We start from the raw sequence: 16,719 nt of genomic DNA, 5'->3' as shown, positions 1-16,719 counted from the left end.
GAGGAAGGCGAGGCCCAGAGAGGTGGGTTTCTGCCCAGGATGGTGCAGGGAGTGTAGTTGAGCCAGCACGGGGGGACCCAGGCCACCAAGCTCTGAAAGTACCTGCTGTGTGGTCCTGTACCCCTCACCTCTGTCCCCCACCTGCCTGACCACGGCCACACAGTGAATCCTGGCCTCGAATGCTGGCTTCTGCCTCTGTCACCTGGAACCACTTCTGATGGTGACTGTCAGATCTCACAGGCAGCGTCTGACTTGGAGTGGCCCAGGATCAGAGTGGCCAGGGAACAGACGGTTTTTCTCGGTGGTCGTAGAGAAGAGCAGAAGGAAGCGTGTACATTTGGGCAGCGTTTTATGCATGGGCTTTAGAGTCGGTACGTCTGCCACCGACCGGCCCTATGACTGTGGCAAGTCGTTTACTGAGCTTCAGCTGCTTCATCTGTGAAGTGGGGGGTAATTAGAGAACCCGCTTCACTGGGTTGTTGGGAAGAGTAAATGAGTTAATACACGTAGAAAGCTGAGTATGGTGCCAGGCACAATAGTAAGAAGAATCGTCAGCTGTTATTATTTTTATTTGATGTTTACATTTTGAAAGCACTTTAACCAATCTCATTTGGTTTTCACCATCGCCCTTGTGAGGTGTTCACATGATCTGGAGGTGGGAACCGAGGGCCAGAGAGGGTGAGAAACTTGCACAAGGTCACACAGCATGCGAGTGGCAGAGACAGGTTACCCCTGGAGTTTTCTGACAGGAACCAAGTGTGAGCTCTGGCGACCTCCTGCGGGAAGCGACTTGGGCAGAGATTCCCCTGGAAGGGTATGGGGTGGGCTGGTGTGGGAAGGACCCCTGGAGGGGAAGTACTGACCGTCTCCCTCTCCCCAGTGCCTGGAGCGAGCCATGAAGTTTGCATTTGGAGAATTTCACCTTTGGTACCAAGTGGCCCTGTCCATGGTGGCTTGTGGGAAGGTAAGACCCAGGGTGCGCTGGGGGTTGTACACTCACCCTTGGCGGGGGAGGTGGTCTGCTCTCCTCTAGTCCTTCCCAGAGGTGGGCGGAGGGCGGGGCAGTGATTCAGAAATATTGTCCAGCAGCTGATTTTAATCTCCAGGGAATGAGGGGCAAGAAGGGTCCCACACAGACCCCTGTGTGAATCTGGTGCCTGCCTGTGAGTTACGGCCGTGCCAGGTAGGCAGGTGTGTCTGTGGATTCTTTTCTCCGAGTATATGTGCACGCCTGGGGCATCGTAGCATTTCCGCCTGTGAGTTGGTTGGTGTGACTGCCTGAGGCAGGCATGGACATGGGTTCCAGGGGAGGGGAACGTTGTTCCATTTGGGCCGCAGCTCTCTTCCTGCCCAGGATGGGGCGTGGCATCAGGAAAGGACATCCGGAACTCGCCTAGGAGGGAGTGTGGAGGGAGCGCTTCGAGGAGAGGAGGACGTGGCCGGGGGTGGTCAGGAGGAACCCTGCTCAGCGCGGGGCTGACCTTATTCCAGTTTCCAGAGCTGCATTTGCTCTCCACCCGCCAAGCTCTGCCCCAGCACCCACTGGTTTTCCCTCCCATGAGAATCACACTTACGTAAGCCGCTATTCTCAGCAGTGACATGAAAGGAAAACCTTTCCGGAGCTGGGCGCTGAGGGTGTTGGGGCCGAGGATGCTACGAAGGCAGGAAGTGAGGAGGCATGAGCTCGCAGATGGTTCCAAGAGCTGTAACACCCGGAGCCCATTTGTGGGGCTGAGGGGATTCCTCCCTGCCCCCCGTCCCGCTCCGACCGCGCCACCTGCCATTTCTAGCCCCGCAGCCATCTCTGAGGAGGGCCCTCCCGGCCTTGCCAGCCGCTCCTCCATGAATGGAGGGTGGCCAGGTCCTGGCAGGAAAGGGCAAGAAGGGCAGGTGCTGCAGCCTGACAGGTGGGAAGGGCCCAGAGAGGTGAAGCCAAGAATCAAGTGGGAGCCTTCTCTGCACCCGACTTCCCTTGCCAGGCATTTGTCTTCCCAAACCTCTTCCCCTTCCCCCATCACACGGGCCACCTCCCCGAACATCCTGAAGTCATGACATGACGTACCCTGGCTCTGCACTCCGCAGGGTCTCGTCGAGGCTCAGAGTTCAGAACACAGACAGGGCGAGGCCCTCGGGGTGGCGAGGTGCTGGAGCTCGTGTGGAGCCTGGGCAGACAGCTTGCAGTGGGTTGCGACAGCTTCTTCCCACCTCCAGGGAACAGAGAAGGAGCCTCTAGTCTTGTAATAGTGAGTATGGTCCAAGAGGCCCAGGGCCAGGTTCTCACCCTTCTGTGGGTCATGGACCCCTTGGAGATGCTGAGGAAAGTGGTGACCCCTCCTGAGAAGAGTGCACTGTGCTCAGAAGTTATCTTTAATTTCTGGGGGTGCTCCTGAAAGCCCCCCCAGTCTCAGGAAAAGGTGTCACGTTACAGGGTCTTCAACCTCCTTACTGAGAAGAGCCAGGCTCAGAGAGGTCCAGATGCAGCCTGGCATACCCCTGGCACACCCCAAGATCCGGGGAGCTGGTGCCCAGACCAGCAAGGTGGATACGAGAATGGTCTTACAGGCAGGAGGTTGGGGTGATCAGTGAGCTCCTCATGCGTGAGGCCCCACAGGCTGGGTTACACCCGCCCCTGCATTCAGTGCAGCAGGAGATTGTTCTGGAAGCGCACTCTCCACCCCGCCGCCCCTCAGGAACCCCGCGCACTGGATCAGTCTGCCGGGTTGGCTCAGGCAGCCCTCGGAAGCGTGGCCAGACCTCGCCTTTGTCAAGAGCCTAAGGTGGGAATCAAGGTTCTGCACCTGCGATTGTGCGCAGAAGGTGAGGCTGAGTGGATATCAATATATCTGGCACCTCCACCTGCAGGAAGAGAGGAGGAGTCCCACGGCATGATTTAGGTCACTCTTCTCGGTCTCCTCGGCAATCACAGTGACTGCGTTGCTAGGTAACCAGAATGACAAAAAAAGAGCCCGCAGCTCCGACTGTGGAGTCCTCAGATGGCTCCTTAAATAGCAGTGTTTTGTGGTCTGGGTAGGGGTGGGACGTGGAGGGTCAGGGTTAGAGAAGGCTGTGTTTCAGGGATGCAGAGGTCAGCAGCCGGGGGGGGGGGGGGGCAGGCCTGCTGGAGTGTGTGGGCAGAGGGGGCCGTGCTGAGGGAGCTGGGAGCGACCTTCACGGGAGGGGGTCTCCGGAGAGGGGGATGGCCTGGTAGCTCTTGCAGAGTCCCTCACCGGCCTCCCTCGCCCCAGCCCAGGCACCTCCCTCCCCCGCAGCCTCCCAGCCGGTCATATGCTAACACCCTCTTGGTCTCATAGCCTCTTCTTTCATGAGAGAGCAGTGTGGTGGGGACTTTGTCGTCTCTCCCCAGCCTTTCTGTGGGCACCTGACAGGCAAGAGCCATGGTCTCTTCCCCCTCCATGCAGTGACCCCACATCCCCCAGCCCCATGCTTGGGGCTGAGAAAAGCTCTCCTTTCTCAGGGGGGAAGGGAAAGGGAGCTAGAGAAAGGCAGGGGTCCGGAGTGGACACAGACCAGTGGGGCCCCAGGTCTCCATCAGCCAGTCTCCACACTGTGCTGTGGACAGGAGAGTCCTCTAGATCCCCCATTTCCCCAGCGGGGCCTGGGGAGGATGAGAGCTAACTAACGGCAGGGAGCTAGGCCCACTGCAGGGCCCAGCTTGTGGGAATTGTAGTTACACTCGCGCGCGCGCGCGCGCGCGTGCGTGCGTGTAGAGCAGGGAGAGAGAGGCCTCCTCTCTGGCCAAGGTAGTCACCACAGAGGCAGCATAGGGCAGTGGTTACAAGCTTAGAGCCAGACTGCTCAAACCCCAGCTCAGCCACTTAGGGGCAGTGTGGCTTCAAACACACTATTTAACTTCTCTGCATTTCAGTTTCCTCATCTGTAAATAGGGACATAGCTACCTACCTCATAGAGCTGTGAAAAGCAAATGACTTCATATTTATAAAGCAGTTAGAACAGGGGTCAGCACACTTTCTGTAAAGCGTCAGAGAGTAAACATTTTTGACTTTGCGGGCCAAACAGTCTGTCTGGGAACTACTCCACTCTGCCTTTGCGTCACAAAAGCAGCCATAGGCAATATCCACATGAATGGACGTGGCCAAGTTCCAATAAAACTTTATTAACAAAAGCAGGCAGAGGGCCAGATTTGGCCCGTGAGCTGGGTTTTGCAGACCTTCCGCACTTAGCCATCCTCAGCACGTCTAGTGTGGCCCCATCCCCACGGCTTCTCTCCTGCTGCTTCTCTGCCGGCCTTTATGTTCCCCGCACTCCCCACCACTGGTCCTGCCTCCAGTCCCCATGTGGGCTCATCCTCATCTTGCCACCTATAAACTGAGGGTGTTGAACTCAGGGGTCTGAGAGAATTCCTTCTACCTCTAAAATTTCTGTGGTTCACATTTGAATTCATTTTGAAGAGCTTCCCTCTGTTCTCACCTTAGCTCTTATCACATCACTTCTGGGCAAGGGTCACAGCCTTCATTCTCCAGATGAGGAAACTGAGACCCGGGGAGGGGGACTTGCCTGCCACCACCGCCTGCGCTCCTCCCGCTGGACCTCTTCCTGGCTTGGGAGGAACAGGGTGCAGAGCCGGGGCTGGCTGTTTGGGAGCTGCCCCCACTGTGGGCATGAGGCACCCAGTCTGCCACAGCCCAGGGCTGCGAGTGACTGTGTTGCCCACCCTTTCTCCTGCAGTCATCCTATGCCGTGTCGCTGCTGCGGGAGTGCGTGAAGCTGCGGCCCTCGGACCCCACGGTGCCCCTGATGGCCGCCAAGCTCTGCATAGGGTCCCTGCACTGGGTGAGTGAGCTACGGGCTCAGGGCCCAGGTCCTGGCGGCTTCCTGTGGGAGGATGGTGGCAGGTGGGCGCCAGGTGATCGTGTGGGCACCTCGCTGTGTGTGTAAGGGGTCGGGGAGCGTGGGGAGCTTCGAGGCGGGCAGGCCTGGAGGGGAGAGGGGGGTGGAGCATGGCTTCTGAGAAAACTCCAGCCTCCATCCCCAACTCAGGATGGTGTCAGGTTTGTGGTTCAGCCTTGAATGTCTCCAGGGAGCCAAATGTGGAGTCAAAAGTTGGGGTGCCCCCCGCCTGCCCAGCAGCAGGGGCAGTGGGCAGGACCTTGGAGTTACCTGGGCCAACGCACCATTTGGAGTCAGAACCAGCTCCTGGCCAATGGGAAGGTGGCCTCTCTGTCAGCCCCTTCCTTCCTCTGGGCTCCAGCCCCCTGGTCCCTGCCTTGTGCTCAGCTCCCTGCTTACCGCTCTGCTGAGGCGGCTGAACTAAAGATGAGCTCAACGTGTGCCCTCTGGCCAGCAGCACTTTCCCTGGAGGAGGTCAGCAGGGGGAGTGAGCAAAGAGCCCTGGGCCAGGAACCCAGAGCCCCAGGCCTCGCCTTGGTGCTCCCTCCGCCAGGCTCCCAGCTGCTGCTCCCAGCCTGGGGGGTCTAGCAGCAGGGCCTCTGCACGGCTGTCTCCTCTCGCTGGGAGCTCCCTTGCCTACATTCCTGGCTTCCTCAGGTCCACATCAGCCTCCTGATGTCAGGGGAGGTCCTATTTCCACCCTCTTGAGTGACATAGAACAGTGCAGCATCTCTCCCATGTGTTGGCTGTCAGCCCCACCCACATCTCCTCTCTTCAGGCTAAATAAGCCCCGTTCCTTCACTGGCCCAGCGTCTCCCAAAGCGGGAGCTTCTCCCATACATGGTCCTCCCCTTCCTGATGTCGTGACACCCCAGCCTACCCTCGCTGTCGGGTGCCCAGCTTGTTCCAAGGCAAAGGGGCCAGGCTCCAGGTGCCTACAGCAGGCACTTCAGAATTAGCAGCCTCTCCAGCTCCTCCAGTCCTGGGGAGGGAGACTCCGCCAGGTATCCTGAGGACCCTCTCCGAGAGGTCCCTGCCTCACGGCCCAGCGGGCCTCATCCCCCCTGTGCTGCAGGGACTGACTCCCTCGCACGATTGGTGGAGGGGGGAGGAAGCAGCGCCTTTCCCTCTGTTCCCTGGTCCTCAGGTCCCCATGTATGATATGCACACATGGCCCTGCCTTGGCCCCAAACGACTGTGGATGATGGGGGAGGGAAGAGCATGGCTTTGGCCCCAGGCTTTATGATGTTTTTCTATAAGACTGATCTATAATAGGCTCTAGGCATTTGGAAGAGGCTTCGGGATGAGGTGGGTAAGAGTTTCACTGTTCCTCATATGTGGCGTAAATGACATAAAGTATGGAGAGGGCTGGACAGGTCAGGGAGGCTTCCAGGAGGAGGAGGCCATGGACTGGGCTCCGAGGTGGGCCAGCGGCGGGCCCTTCCATCACAGCTTGCTTTCCTCAGCCGCATGATTAGTGGGGAAACTCGTCCCCCAAGTGTTTTTAGGGAGACTATTAGCGCTTACACCCCAGAGGGTAGGGTGCCGTTGAGATGTGGGTGCCGGCAGAGTGGGGACCCAGTCTGAGCGCATTGCAGCAGTGGGTGGTGGCGTGAGCCGGAGGGTGGGCTCGCTGACCCGTGGCTCACACCCCTGTGTGTTCCCAGGGCTCCTGAGAGGGGCCTCAAGTGCATCCCTGGGATGAAGCCCAAATACCCGCCTTGCCAGGAGCGGGGCGGGGAGGGCTTCTGTGCTCCCAAGGGCTGCCAGCTCTGAGTTGGCTGTGGGTCCACCCAGCCAATGGCCGCCCTTGCTGGGAAACCCTACATGTAGGTCTTTCCGCAGCGGAGGAGCTGTTTCCCTCAGCAGCATAATTACAGTGATTATGTGCATTCAGATTACATGGTAATAAAATTAGGATCCAATCAGTCCAAATTGAAAACAGATGAGTTAGGAGCAAAGTAATCAATGACAACATAAATAGAAAAGCCAGAAAGGAAACTTAAACATGCAGACTGGACCTCAGAATCGGGGAGGAGGGTGAGTTGTTTAACCTCAGCGGAGAAGTTTATTTGGGTTTGGGGGCTGGTTTGAGCCAGGGTTCAACTCGGGTACAGGCTAGAGCGTGGTCCTGCTGGAGGGCTGGGGCTGGGCTCCAGGCAGCCTTCCCTGCCCTGAACAAAACCTCCTGTGCCTCCCTACCTGCCTTGGACACTTAGCACAAGGCATTGCATTTTTTGCTGCGTGTGTGTTTCTTGAAGGCAGGAACTCGCTCTCTTCTTTCTTGAAACCCTAGCCCAGAGTTAATGCCTAGTGCTTACTGGATGAATCCTACTTGCCAGTGAGCACAGTCACTTGTCAAGGAATTCTGCCTTGTTTGGTACTTGCCTTTCTATCTAAACGGAGAGCTTCTTCACTTACTGTTTCTCACACCCTCAGCCCTTCTCTCCCACAAAGAACCCTGCACATAGTAGGTGTTCAGAAATACAGAATAACACCTGCTTCAGCAGTCCACGAGGGACAGGTGTGGGAGGTCTACATCTGGCTCACGGTTCTCCCTGGCTCCCTGGGTTGGTGCTGGGCTGAGAGCAGGCTGTAGGTGGCCCAGGGCAGCCTGTTCTCCTAGGCGGCCAGGAGAGGGGCAGCCCAGCACTCTCTGTCCTCAGGGCCGAGAGCAGGAAGAATGGGTCTGACGGGAGGGCAGAGGGGTGCTGGTGCTTTATAACGGGGCACAGATCCTGCAAGGCGACCGATGCCACCTCCGCCTCCTGCCTTCACAGCTGTCCTGGCTCACCTCAGCCCCCAGCAGGCCCGGCCATTGCCCAGCCAAGCCCCATGAGCTGGGGCCCGAGATCTGGGGATAAACAGTTTGGCCCGGGTTGCAGGAAGGGAGGCTGAAACTGGGACACTGGAAAAACGAGTTGTGCTGGGTGAAAGCGGACCAGGTGGCCGTGTGCCCAGAGGTGGAGCACCTGCTGTCCCCGCGTCCTGTCCTTATGCCCAGAGCCAGCGTAGGATGCTCCAGACTGGGTCTGGGTCTGAGATCAAGGTTGCCCCTGGGTGAGGGCAGGTGAGGAGGGGCCTGGGCAGAGGTGCCGGCATTGTCCCATGCCGGCTGCCCTGGGTTTGAGAGCACTGGCCCCGCTGCTTAGCCTGAGGCTTGCCTCAGTGGGGGAGGGCGTCCCAGGCTCTGACCCAGTGACAGCAGTGGGGCAGCCCCCTGCCTCAGCATGACCAGCATCTTGCCGGGGTCCCCAGCCAGTTATTTGGGGCAGGAGAAAAGGGAGCTGTAAATATTTTTTCACATCCCTCCAAACACAATTAGTTCAAATTCATTTAATTAAAAAAGTTAAAACCTTTCTAGGAGGACAGGAGATGGGGGTGTGCCTGTGTGTCACACACAGAAGGAGAGGAGGTTGTGGAATGGAAAAGCAGGCCATGCTCATCTTTGGAAAGGTCTGCGGTGCTGTCCCTCGGCCTCTTCCCCTAAGGGGGTGGGATGGGATGGTGGAAGGAGTGCAGGCTTTGGAGGCTGAGAGGATAGGGTTCAGATTCCTAGCTGTGTGACTTTGGGTGAGTCAGTTACCCTTTCTGTGCCTCATCAGTAACCTGGAAACAGTCACATCCACTGTTACAGGGTGGCTCTGACTATCAGAGCTGAGCAGTGTCCCTCTTATATAGCATGTGGGAGGTACCTGGTAAATGGCAGCCATCCCTGTAGCGGACTCTCAGGAAGGATGTGCCTTTGTGTTTTTGCCTTCATTTTTGAGATTCAGGGATGGGGAGGGCCAGGAAGATGGATTAAGTGTTCAGGAGGCCAGAAAGAATGCCAGCTCTCCTGCCACGAGCTTGTGGAAATTAGGAAGAGTACCTGTTCCTTCCAGGAAGAAAAAAGTGCATTTTCAGTAGAGCAGATAACAACAGGTCCTGGATCCTATGGGAAGCAACTAAGGAGAAACTGGAGGTGCTGTTTAAGCAGAGCTCTGGGGGCTCAGAAATGACCTTTCTCTGGTTCCCAGGGAGGGAAGAAGAGGTGAAGATTCCAGGGGTGCAAGCTCTTTGGCCCACTGCAAGATGAACCGGGCAGCCTGAGCCGGAGCAGAGTGTACAGGCCAGGAGCCTATCTGTGTGGGGACCAAATGAGGAGAACTGGAGAGATGCAGGAACTTGGAAAGGTGTGGGAATGCTTTCCGTACTTACAGAAAGCAAAAGCAAAGCGTCAAAACATTACATCCTTCGATGCGTCCTTTTCCCAAAGGGACAGAGAGGAGAAAAATGAAGACCCACAGAGGGCAGCCATGAATCAGGCAGCTCAGAAAGATCCAAACGTAGACTCAGAAGACCTGGGTTGGAAATTCAGTTTTCTCACTTACCAGCCGGGTGACCTTGGATAGGTCCCCTAAGCACCCTGTGCCTCAGAACCTAAGCTGTAAGACACCCATTCCATCAAGTGGCTGCCGTGCTGTGACACGCCAGGTGGGCACCCAGCTGCTCTAGAATTGCAAGGGAGGAAGAGAGAAAGGATCTCCGCGTGGGTTTTGTGACAAAGTTACATGGCCTCCACAGGAAAGGAGGTATTAAAAAGCGGTGTAGGAGGAGAATGGTTGAAAGTTTTGGAAACCCCTCACCCTGGAAGTATTTTGATGAGCAAGGAGGTCCCAGTGCTGTAACCCGAGCAAATCTTGCAGAAGCAGCAGCACAACTCCAGAGCCATTAGCTGTTAACTTTGGAGGCCACAGGAGGAAGTATATGGAGATTGGAAAGGGCAGGTGAGGTGCTAGACGGCTGGGTGGTTGTAGATGGGCAGGCGCTGGGTGGATCAGTCAGCCATTTACTTTTCACACTGTAGGTTGAGACCCATTAGTGGACTGTGAAATAGAACTTTTTCAAAAAAGAAATAGACAATCACAGAATAGCATAGAAAATATCCGAGTGTATTACCCACAGTAGAGGTGAGTATTGTGACAGGATGGGTGGGTGGTTACACGTATGTGTATCCCAGACCACGGGACAGAGATGTTGACCGACCTGGCGCAGCTGACTGCACAGGGAGACTCCACTGTCCTCGTGTAGAGTTGCTGCTTATCTGAGACGAAGGGTCAGGCCAGAGACAAAAGGCAGACAGTGGTGGCCCCTCTCTGGATTCCAGGAGGGTCTTTGATGCCACCTCCTAATTTGTCAGTGAGCTCGTGTAGCTTTAGGCGACAGGGGCTCTATTCAAATGGCACTCACCACATGCGTGAGGCTGAGACTTAAAAAAAATTCTGGAAGATTAACTATAGATCTAAAATCACAAACAATAATAATAATAGTAGTTTATGTTTATTCAGGCACCGTTCTGAGCATTCATTGTGTCTTTATCTCATTCAGTCCTCCCCGCAACCCTGTGAGACACACGCCCGTTATCCTCATTTTACAGAAGAGGGAACGGAGGCACAGCAAAGTGAAGTGACTTGCCCAAGGTCACACGGTAAATAGCCACGCCAGGGTTTGAGCCCAGGAAGCCTGGCCCCAGAGCTTGTGTTCTAAGCTGCTAGGCCGTCCTGCTCTCTGCATGGAAAATTTACCCATGGACATGGTGCTGACTCTGGATTTAGGTGGGATTATCATACTTCAGAACAAAGGTGGCAAAACCATATTTTCAAGGGCTTTAGGATTCCCCCTGCTGTCTTAGATGAACAGGAATTGTGCATTATGTATTTATATTTTTAATATATATTTTATATTTGAAATACATATTGGGGTTTTTTGTTGATTTTTGATGTGACTTTTTCCCTTTTGCTAGCTAGTTAGAGCACCCATGTATAAATCTGTTAATACTGTATGATATCATATCGTATATTATCACATTTAAGAGAATTGATGATACTTCTTTTTGTTCATAATCCCATGACTCCACATGCAAAAAACTGTTTTGTGGTAGGTAAGAGAAATCAAAATGGTGTCGGCCATGTAAGAAAAGGGTCCACGGAAGCCTTGTGGGTTTGATTTGAGACAGATGCTGACACCACACCTGAAGACCATTTTAAACTATGTGGGCAAGGCTGCAAGTACTGGCCAAGGACAGCTACTAACCTGGGGTCAGAGGGGACCACAAGTTGGACAAGCTAAGGATGTACGTTGTCACTTTTTAAAGCTAAAGGAGGGTGAGCTTTGTTAATCCGGGATATGATATGTATAAACTGGAGAGGAATTTTTCCCTGTTTGCCAGTAATTGCCGAGCTTTGTTCCTGGCACCCTCTGTACCTGGGCTGCCGGAGGTAGAAGCTGGCATTTGCTGAGGAAGGACATGGCCGTGAGAAGAGTGTACACACGTGGAGTGCAGGAGGTTTCTGAATTCTGTTTATAATTCGTACTTGGTGGTTTATAAAAAAGCTCGCTCCTGTTTGAATGGGGCATAATGATGCCTAGAGACAGTGTGGGAGACCAGCTGCGCCAGCAGTAGGGATATTAACAAGGAGGCAAGATGCTGTTGCTCACTTGCCCTTCCCTTGGTGCCTCCTGCCCGCCCCCTGCCATGAGGCCTCCTTGGACAACCCCAGCCAGGAGGTTGCCTGCTCCTGGGGAGCTCCCATGGCCCCAGGCCAGCACCATACAGTGGAGCCTTAATGAAGAGCCACCTTGTCCTGTGGGGTCTCTCCCTCCTTAGGGATTCCGTGCGTGCTCATCTGGGCATCCTGCCCCCGTGTCACTGGGCCTCCCCAGCCAGGCCCAGCATAGAGCCTGGTGCTGCAGAAGCCTCCGTGGAGGTTTGTAGGGAGGAGTAGTTACATTGTGGGAGGGGGTCCAGCTCCCCATTTTGCAGGTAAGGCCCTTTGGGACGTAGAACTGAAGTGACTTGCTCAAGGCCCCGTGTCTGTTGGGCCGAGCCTGTGTCGCGAGGCTTGTCCTGTGCTTTTCACTCAGCCTGGCTCCGACTTCAGGGCCCCGCGGCTCTCCTGAGTCCTGCTGGGCCACGTGCTCCAGGGGACAGATCTCCGCATCTACAGACTTGGGTCCACCCGGCCAGCGGACACTGGGCAGCAGGCAGCTGTGGGGTTTACTGAGCTTCTGCCTCCCCCGAAGCCCAAGTCCTCAGGCCTGATGGTGTTACAGGCCCAGCTCCCCAGACTCCCATGTCCTTTCGGTGACCAGCCCACCCACCTGGAGGTGGCCCACTACCCAGGCCGGCAGCTTGAGCCCTACCACAGGGGGGTAGAGAGCTGCCATTGTCGCCATTTGTCAGGGATGGTGGCCAGGCCGCTGGGATCCAGCCCCCCTTCCACCATCTCCCTCTGGGCTGTCACCTCACCTGCTCTGCCTCTCTTGTAGTTTGAGGTTTTTTATCCCCTCTGTTCAGTGGGTTCTCTGCTCCATCAGCCTTTTTCCTGCACATAGCGCACCATGGCTGTGCCCAAATGGTGAACTCAGCCCAACTCGCCTCCCCACGGCTAATGGCCTCTATCTCAGGGTCCCCTCATACTCCAAGGAGGGAGAGTCCACCAGTGCCCCCAGCTGTGGCCAGTGGTCAGGCCACAAGATGCACAGAACTGTCCCTCTCCTGCTGGGTGGGGTGTGCCTGAGCAGGGACGGGAGCAGAGTGCGGGCTCACTGGCTGGGGTGCCAGAACCCAGCTTCACTTTGTGGGCCCCTCCGGATGGGGAAGGGGAGATGTTCCACGTAAGGGAGCCCTGACACCTGGGCAGCAGTGGGGCTGTGGGCATGAATCATTCAGCCCCTTGGTGAGGGCGGTACCCGTTGTTCTTGGTGACACTGCTACAGCAGGCACACGGGCAGATGCCATCCCTGGGTGGGTAGGAGGGAGGAGACCTCTGGGAGGCCTGTGGGCCCTGAGTGGGCACAGCTGAGGCCCCCAGCTGTTCCCGGCCTCCCAACAGGCCTGCCTGCCGTGGGTGCCCCAGAGGGCTGCCTGCGTGCCCCTCTCTCCATGTCACACATTGTGTGTGATGTGCGCACACGTGACCTGAGCCAGCTGGTCCCTTTCCAACTGGAACAGTCCCTCCTGCTCTCAGGACAAACACAACCCCAGGCCTGAAAAGTTAGAGCTCCCGGTGTCAGGGAGCAAGCCCACAGCCGGAGCCAGCGTGGTGGCCTGCCCGCTCTGCAGGGTTGGCGGTGTCCCGGAGGCCCAGTCCCCAAGCCCTGCCTGCCCCCCGCTCCTGCTTCCCTCTCTCTGCCGAGCGGGGCAGAGACGGACACGGGCAGAGTGAGGAAAGGAGCTGGCACAGACTGGCCTGCTCCTGGGTCCAGGCTCTCAGCAGAGCAGCTGTCGGGGAGCTGGGATCCTTGGAGCAAGGGAAGCTTTCCCTGTGAGAGGTGGCGTCCCGTGATCTTGAGCACAAGGCCTCTGGGTGGGGGAAAAGGTCCAGGTTGGTGCTTGTGGAAGAAACAGCTCTCCTTCCATTCAGTGACTGTGTGGCCTCAGGAAGGCGCCTGGCCTTTGTGGTCGGGCGCAAGGAATTGCAGTTCTGAGGGTCCCGGGCTGGCGACTATGAATGGCGGCCCTCCGCGGTGACCTGCGCCTCTCCCCTTTGCAGCTGAAGGAGGCGCAGCACTTCGCCATGATGGTGATTCAGCTCGGAGAGGAAGCCGGGGAGTTCCTCTCCAAGGGCTACCTGGCACTGGGTCTCACCTACAGCCTGCAGGCCACCGACGGTGAGTGCTGGGGCCTAGGAGCCTCTGCTCGGGGTGACTCAGGCCTCCTACTTGCCCCCCGGCACAGCCCACGCGGACCGCTGCCCCTGGAACTCCTGTGACGCTTGCCGTCTGTGATGTGCCACCGGCCCTTGCCCGCACAGTGTCTTCTTTCTGGTTCACCTTTACCGTCAGCACCACTGTCATCTTCTGGGGTCTTTTAAATGCCCCCAGTGCATGGCATAGAGCTGGGTATGCAGCAGGCCATTTGCTGAATACTTGTGCTTGGTGCGTGGGTTTGCCGCCTGGAGTCTGGTGTTCCATCCCCAACCCCGCCAGCTCAGCCGTGTGTTCCCCTAGGGATCGGCAGCCACCTACTTCTGTATCCTTGCAGCTTGAGGGAAAGGGAGTGATAGGCCCCCACCCAGACCAAACCCGGAATAGTAATCAGCTCCAACCCACACCGCCTATTCAGGCGGCGCCCCCGGGAGCAGGCTTCAGAGGCCCCGCACAACGAGAGGTAAGAACAGCTGGCGCTGGCAAGACGAGGGCAGGAAGAGGGGTGAGATCCTGGTGCCGTGCCAGCCGCTCGTTCTTGAGTGACAGTAGTCAGTGTCTTCAAGGTATCGGTGAGGCTCTGATAAGGAACCCTGGGATCCCTCCACACTGGTCCAGTGAGGGAGTCATCAGTCCCTCAGTCAGAGTCCAGAGACCCTCCATGTGCCTTTAATCCTCTAGAAGCAGGGCTGCTTTATAAGCCGGGGACCCCTGACACCCATCCATGCCAGCAGCATCTTGACCTGGTCTGGTTGGAGGCTGACAACAGTCATTTTAAAGCTTCCCAGGGGTTCAGTGTGCTGCTAAGGCTTCGAATGCCTGTGCTCCCCTACTTAAAGATGATTTAATTTACCAGAAGGGTGCCCGGTTTGGGTTAAATCAAGAAGCCTCATGGGGAAAGTACAATAGAGGTTTCTGGTGGCCTAGTGGGAGGGGAGTTGGTGTTCAGTGGGTACAGACAGTCTGTTAGGGGCGATAAGAAAGATCTGGAGACGGATGGTGGTGATGGTGGCACGACATGGCGAACGTACTTAATGCCATGGAATCGTCCACTTGAAATTTGTTGAAATTGGTAGAAAAGAAGAAGCCTCATCAGTAAGGAAGCCCAGGGAGGCATGTGGCCAGGACAGAGGTGGTAACTTTTCCCTAGAGGCTTGGGCCTTTGGAAGGGTCAGGGTGGCCCAGGTGGCAAGGAAGGCAAAGGAGTACAAGGATCTGTTGTGTCAAGAATCATGCCAGGAGGCTAGGACCAGGGCGACACCTGCCCCCCTTCCCCCAGTAACCAGGGCAGACGGTGGCACCATTCTGGAGCTGCTTGAGTGCAAGCATTTGCCGGATGGGGTCCCGGGGGGGCCTCTCCCCGCAGAGCTCTGTGCCCTGGGTGGGACAGAGCTGGGTCGGCCCCCCTCCAGCACCCCCTCATGGCTTCGTCTCCATCCTGTCTCCTGCAGCGACTCTGAAATCCAAGCAAGATGAATTGCACCGGAAGGCACTGCAGACGCTGGAGAGGTGAGGGAGGCCCGACTGGCAGCGTTGCTCGAGGGGACTCCTTCTCCTGTTCTCTTAGGAGACCTTCTGGTGTAGACAGAGCAAAGGTTTCTGTCCCCATGTTGTTGACCAGCTGACCGAGGCTCTGAGAGCTCACACAGGAAGCAGGGACAGGCCTTTGGGGTTGGGTGGGCGGGTTGAGCCCTTCCACATGAGTAGAGCTCCCCCCAGGCTCAGCTCCCGTCCCCCTGAGCTCAGGGGACGCGAGCTATAGCAGGAAAGCACCTTGCACAGTGACCTACAAGTATAGCAGGGACTCAGAAAGAGTGTTTGCCTCCTCCCAGCCCCTCTGCAACCTGAGGGCTGTGAGGAGCCCTACCCCAGGTCCTCACAGAGATTTCCTGGGAGCCCAGAGTCCAGGAGGGAGGAAGGGAGGGAGGGGGCGGCAGAGAAGCCCCTCCCCCAGCAGCAGCCCTTCCTCCCTCTCCAGGCCCATCCTGGCTGAGTCCCCTCTCCACCACAGCCCGGGCACCCACCTGAGCACCCCTCCCCTTCCTTCCTCTGGCCCATCGCAGGGCTCTTCCCCATGAGCCCCGTGTGTCTTTGTCCCTCAGAGCACGGATGGCGGCTGCTGGGTAGGGGCCTGCCCTGGACTCCTCATGCCAGCTTCCTGGGAACTCCCCTCTGGGGCAGGCTGTTCTCAAGCCCAGGGAGGAAGGAGAGGCCCATCCTGGCAAACCCCCTCTGAACTCCCAGGATCAGGGGACATCTCCTTCCCTCCCCCGCTGGCTCTTCATTCCCAGCGCTTCTTGCCCAGAGAGGCCATCTCAGCCCCACATCCTCCGGGAACCGTTCCCTTCTGTCGTGCGGTGGAGAGGGCAGACTCCAGGCTCTGTACCAGGCCACAGCCGGGTCAACAGCTGCCCGGAGGAGAGGGCTTCCCCCACCCAGCAGTCCTGTCCTCCCAGACGGCCCCCACCTCAGCCAGAGCCAGCTCTCTCGGCACCCACTGCCCCTGCCTTGGGCTGCCCGTGGGCTTTCTGCCCCAGCCATGGTCTCCCGCGGGGCACCCTCCAAAGCGGGCCCAGGCAGAATCTCCAACATTGGGCCCTGCAGCACCCAGCACAGGGGCGGGCACGCTGGAGACCCACGTCACACACTGGTTGTCGACGTTGATGGCTGACTTGCTGCTCCCTTGCCCCATACAGAGCCCAGCAGCTGGCGCCTGATGACCCCCAGGTCATCCTCTATGTCTCCCTGCAGCTGGCCCTCGTCCGCCAGGTGAGTCCTCACAATTCTAACACCCAGTTCTCTGGGGGCTGCTGATCTTCTCCTGGCTCCACTGCCTTTATCGGCTGTGTGACCCTCTGCAAGTGACTTGACCTCTCTGAGCCTCTGTTTCCTTGTCTGCTATGTCAGCACCTTCATACTCCACCTCAGAGGGCCCTAGTAAGGATTAAGTCAGCTAACGTGGTAAAGCCCCTGGCCCACGGTGGGCGCACAGGAAGGGGTTATTCTCTGCCCTCACTCCTCCTACAGTGTGTCCGTCTCCTGAGAAGTTGACAGGTGACCACAGTAAACATTTGCTTGTGTCCTCACCTTCTGTTGAGCTTTCCCCAGGGGTCTAGAGTAGAGTGATTGGCACGTGGAGCTGTTTCTGTGTGACGCAGA

General features: G+C 57.1%; 1 protein-coding gene across 6 annotated transcripts in view; it reads left to right on the top strand.

Moving 5' to 3' along the window:
* TTC7A (tetratricopeptide repeat domain 7A) overlaps positions 1-16,719 on the top strand; it is a 121,654-nt gene that overhangs the window by 64,351 nt on the left and 40,584 nt on the right. For all 6 annotated transcript variants that reach the window (XM_030857743.3, XM_060309131.2, XM_060309130.2 and 3 more), the window contains 5 exons: positions 881-964; positions 4,708-4,812; positions 13,407-13,524; positions 15,012-15,069; positions 16,257-16,329. In XM_030857743.3, the coding sequence (XP_030713603.1) occupies positions 881-964; positions 4,708-4,812; positions 13,407-13,524; positions 15,012-15,069; positions 16,257-16,329 (438 nt within the window). The remainder of the gene's footprint in view (positions 1-880; positions 965-4,707; positions 4,813-13,406; positions 13,525-15,011; positions 15,070-16,256; positions 16,330-16,719) is intronic.

Source organism: Globicephala melas, chromosome 12 (assembly GCF_963455315.2).
Source record: "Globicephala melas chromosome 12, mGloMel1.2, whole genome shotgun sequence".
NCBI classification, from domain to species: domain Eukaryota; kingdom Metazoa; phylum Chordata; class Mammalia; order Artiodactyla; family Delphinidae; genus Globicephala; species Globicephala melas.
This window is presented reverse-complemented; position numbering and strand designations above follow the sequence as displayed.